The sequence below is a fragment of the Colobus angolensis genome, unplaced genomic scaffold, assembly GCF_000951035.1.
Source record: "Colobus angolensis palliatus isolate OR3802 unplaced genomic scaffold, Cang.pa_1.0 Scaffold119, whole genome shotgun sequence".
Lineage (NCBI taxonomy): Eukaryota > Metazoa > Chordata > Mammalia > Primates > Cercopithecidae > Colobus > Colobus angolensis.
In genome coordinates this window covers 7,314,445-7,318,796 of record NW_012113030.1, presented here as the reverse complement: position 1 = coordinate 7,318,796, position 4,352 = coordinate 7,314,445, and the positions used below count along the sequence as shown (strand labels likewise).

The 4,352-nt window shown below is 51.0% G+C and overlaps 1 protein-coding gene across 2 annotated transcripts in view; it reads right to left on the bottom strand.

The window, feature by feature from the left end:
- Positions 1–4,352, bottom strand: part of MEIS3 (Meis homeobox 3) — a 17,450-nt gene that overhangs the window by 5,093 nt on the left and 8,005 nt on the right. For both annotated transcript variants that reach the window (XM_011926473.1, XM_011926482.1), the window contains exons 7-8: positions 1,620–1,731; positions 1,283–1,431 (exon numbers count right to left, since the gene is read on the bottom strand). In XM_011926473.1, coding sequence (XP_011781863.1) covers positions 1,283–1,431; positions 1,620–1,731 — 261 coding nt within the window. The remainder of the gene's footprint in view (positions 1–1,282; positions 1,432–1,619; positions 1,732–4,352) is intronic.

The window sequence follows — 4,352 nt, the reverse complement described above, 5'->3', positions numbered from 1 at the left end:
AGATGGAGTCTTGCTCTGTGGCCCAGGCTGGATGGAGTGCAGTGGTGCGATCTCGGCTCACTGCAAGCTCCGCCTCCCAGGTTCAGGCCATTCTCCTGCCTCAGCCTCCCAAGTAACTGGGACTACAGGGGCCCGCTACCACGCCCGGCTACATTTTTGCATTTTTAGTAGAGATGGGTTTCACCGTGTTAACCAGGATGGTCTCTATCTCCTGACCTTGTGATCTGCCTACCTCGGCCTCCCAAAGTGCTGGGATTACAGGCGTGAGCCACCGCGCCCAGCCCCTCCCTATCCATTTCTTTCTTTCTCTCTCTCTTTTTTTAAAACAATGTCTCCCTCTGTCATTCAGGCTGGAGTGCAGTGGCGCCTTCATGGCTCACTGCAGCTTCAACCTCCCTGGCTCAAGCGATCCTCTAGCCTCAGCCTCCTGAGTAGCTGGGATCAGAGGTGTGCGCCACCATGCCTGGCTAATTTTTTTTTTTTAGAGATGGGTCATGTCTGGCTAATTTTTTTTTTTTAGAGATGGGGTCTTGCTGTGTTGCCCAGGCTGGTCTCGAACTCCTGGGCTCAAGCGATCCTCCTGTCTTGGCTTCCTAAAGTGCTGGGATTACAGGCATGAGCCACTATGTCTGGCCCTCCATTTCTCTCTGTGGCTCTCACATTCTCTCTCTGTCTCACTATCTCTGTGTGTGTGTGTCTCTGTCTGTATCTCTCTCTCTCTCTCTGGGATTCAGTCCCTCCCTGCCTCCGAGTTTCTGTCTGTCTCTGTCCCTCTGTGACTCAGCCTCTCCCTGTCTCCATCTTGCTCTGACTTGGTCTCTGTGTCTCTCTGTTTCAGCCTCTTCCTGGCTCTATTTTTCTCCTGTGTCGTTGAAGCAGTATGATGCCTGCATGTGAATCCACTTCTGGCTGTGTGACCTTAGGCTAGTCTCCTAATGTCTCTGTTCCTCAGTCTCCTCCTCATCTGCTAAATGGAGATAATAGTAGCCCCTCCCTCCGGGGGTATGCTGGGTGGATGGTGGGCGGGTGGGTGATTGATGCGTGGGTTAATGGACGGTTTGTGGGGAGGACTTAGTGAGTTAAGTGTCCTGAGCAGCACCTGCACACAGGTGACACTCACTGCTGCTGGATCCTGTCACAATTTTCCACTTCCAAGAGAGTCTCGAAAAATTTCCCACCATCTCAGTCTCCCATTTCTGTGCGTCTCTGGGGTTTCGGTCTCTGTGGCCCACTCTTCTCCCTCTCTCCATGCCCACCCTACGCCGGGCAGCAGGGCTCTCACCGAGAGGTGCTGGAACAACCAGGCTCTCATGATGTTGGTGGCCAGCTTGGGGAAGATCCCCCTCTTCTTGTTTCGCCGTCGCTCCCGGTCCAAGTCCTCATCTTCCCCACCAGAACTGGGAGAGGCCACGCTGGTGTCCAGCCCATCTCCTGAGGGAGGGTAGGCATGCTGTGTGTGTGGGCAGTGAGGAGTGGAGGACCAGAGGGCCCTAGGACTCTCCCCCAAGACACCACTCCACACCCTAGCCATCTCTGCCTTTCTGCAAGTCCTACTTGCAATCTAACTTCAATCCTCTGGCTGACTCCCATGTTTCCTTTCCACCTCCCAAGATTCTCACCTTGGTCACTGGAGTTGTCACCACTCTGGGAGGCCAGGCCCCCGCTGGATGGACCTGGGGTCCCCAGATGTATAGACCCGCTATCCTCATGGTCTCGAATCCATATATTATTCTAGAAAACAAGAGTTAGCAGTTAGTGCCAAGGCGGCCGGGCACGGTGGCTCACGCCTGTAATCCCAGCAGTTTAGGAGGCCAAGGCGGGTGGATCACGAGGTCAAGAGATCGAGACCATCCTGGCTAACATGGTGAAACTCCATCTCTACTAAAAAATACAAAAAATTAGCTGGGTGTGGTGGCACGCACCTGTAGTCCCAGCTACTCAGGAGGCTGAGGCAGGAGAATCGCTTGAACCCAGGAGGCAGAGGTTGCAGTGAGCCAAGATCATGCTACTACACTCCAGCCTGGGTGACAGAGCAAGACTCCATGTCAAAAAAAAAAAAAGTTAGTGCTAAGGCTTGGGACATGGACTCTGGAGCTAGGACTCCTGAATGGGAAGCCAGTCCCTGCCTCTCTCCTGGCTGTGTGATCTTGGGCAGGTCACTTCCCCTCTCTGAGCCTCCGTTTCCTTAATTGGAAAATGAAGGACAGGACCAGGCACGGTGGCTCATGCCTGTAATGCCAGCACTTTTGGAGGCTGAGGCAGGCAGATCACCTGAGGTCAGGCATTTGAGACCAGCCTGGCTAACATGGTGAAAGCCCATCTCTACTAAAAATACAAAAACTAGGCCGGCTTAGGCACGGTGGCTCATGCCTGTAATCCCAGCACTTTGGGAGGCGGAGGCAGGCGGATCACCTGAGGTCAGGAGTTGAAGACCAGCCTGACCAACATGGTGAAACTTCGTCTCTACTAAAAATACAAAATTAGCCGGGCGTGATGGTGGGTGTCTGTAATCCCATCTACTCGGGAGGCTGAGGCGGGAGAATCGCTTGAACCCGGGAGGCGGAAGTTGCAGTGAGCAAAGATCGTGCCACTGCACTCCAGCCTGGACTGGGTGACAAAGTGAGACTACATCTCAAAAAATAATAATAATAAATAAATAAATAAATAAAGCAAGAGGAAAAGAAAACAAAGGACAATTAACAGTCACGACGAGCATGGCCAGCATTCAATGATGAGTTCGTCTACATAGAGGCTCGAATAAGACGACCTTACACAGGTCTACGGCATCTTATCTAAAATCCTTGGGGCCAGAGGCGTCTCAGGATTCGGAACATTTCACATTTTTATCTTTATTTTGAGTCAGTGTCTCCTTCTGTCACCCAGGCTGGAGTGTAGTTGCATGATCTCGGCTCACTGCAGCCTTTGCCTCCTGGGTTCAAGCGATTCTCGTGCCTCAGTCTCCCAAGTAGCTGGGATTACAGGTGCCTGCCACCATGCCTGGCTAATTTTTGTATTTTTAGTAGAGATGGGGTTTCACCATGTTGGTCAGGCTGATCTTGAACTCCTGGGCTCAAGTGATCCGCCCGCCTCTGCCTCCCAAAGTCTTGGATAACAGGTTTGAGCCACTGCGCCAGGCCCATTTCATATTTTTAGGCAGTAAATCAGCGCATACACCATGCAGTTCACAGCCATCCCAGGCAGGCTCTGGGGCACAACCTCGTCATCAAACTCATTAACATTTCCACAGCAACATGGATGAATATTTAACTAAGTAGAATAAATAAAGGCTAGAAATAGCCCCTCATTAGTTCAGGTCAGTTTTTGCTGCCAAATGAGTTTGCACTAAATTTATGGGACAAAATCCAAAACGTTGAAGTTTCAGAGATTGTAGCCAAGGGATCTCAGAATTGTAGGTAAGGGGGTCTGGGGCTGTATTATATATTAGCTTTTTCTTTTTCCTTTTTTTTTGAGACAGAGTCTTGCCCTGTCGCCCAGGCTGGAGTGCAATGGCATGATTCAGTGAGCCCAGGCTCACTGAAACCTGCACCTGCTGGGTTCAGGAGATCCTCCTGCCTCAGCCTCCTGAGTAGCTGGGATTACAGGCACGTGCCACCATGCCCAGCTAATTTTTTGTATCTCTGGTAGAGATGGAGTTTTACCATGTTGGCCAGGCTGGTCTCAAAACTACTGACCTAATGATCCACTCGCCTCAGCCTCCCAAAGCGCTGGAATTACAGGCGTGAGCCACTGTGCCCGGCCTTCTCTCTCTTTTTTTTTTTTTTTAAGAGACAGAGTCTTGCTCTGTCACCTAGGCTGAAGTGCAGTGGTGCAATCTTAGCTCTTTGCAGCTTCAAATTCCTGGGCTCAAGTAATCCTCTCGCCTCAGCCTCCCAAGTAGCTGGAACTACAGTTGCGCCTGGCTAATTTTTCTTATTTTTTGTCGAGATGGGATTTCGCGATGTTGTCCAGATTGCTCTCGAACTCCTGGACTTAAGCCATCTTCCTGCCTCGACTTCCCGAAGTGCTGAGATTACAGGCATGAAGCCACTGCAGCCAGCCTTGTAGTTTCTTTATGCAAACTCCAACACGTTTTGAGGAACACGCTTTGAGGAACTCGACAATCGGTAGGATTTACCCTCTACCCAGCTCTGTGCACCAGGAGGTCAGCTCACCCATATGGACTGCAGTAACACTTCTTCTTCAGTTTAAGGTTGGGTTAAATCTGCCCAACCTGTGGTTTTAGATTAGCTGTATTCTTCTACCAAAAATCTCAGCCACTGTCAAGCAATCTGCTCCTCTCTCCGGTTCTGATGACCACGCCCCCTCCCACCCTTCTTTTTTTTGAGACAGAG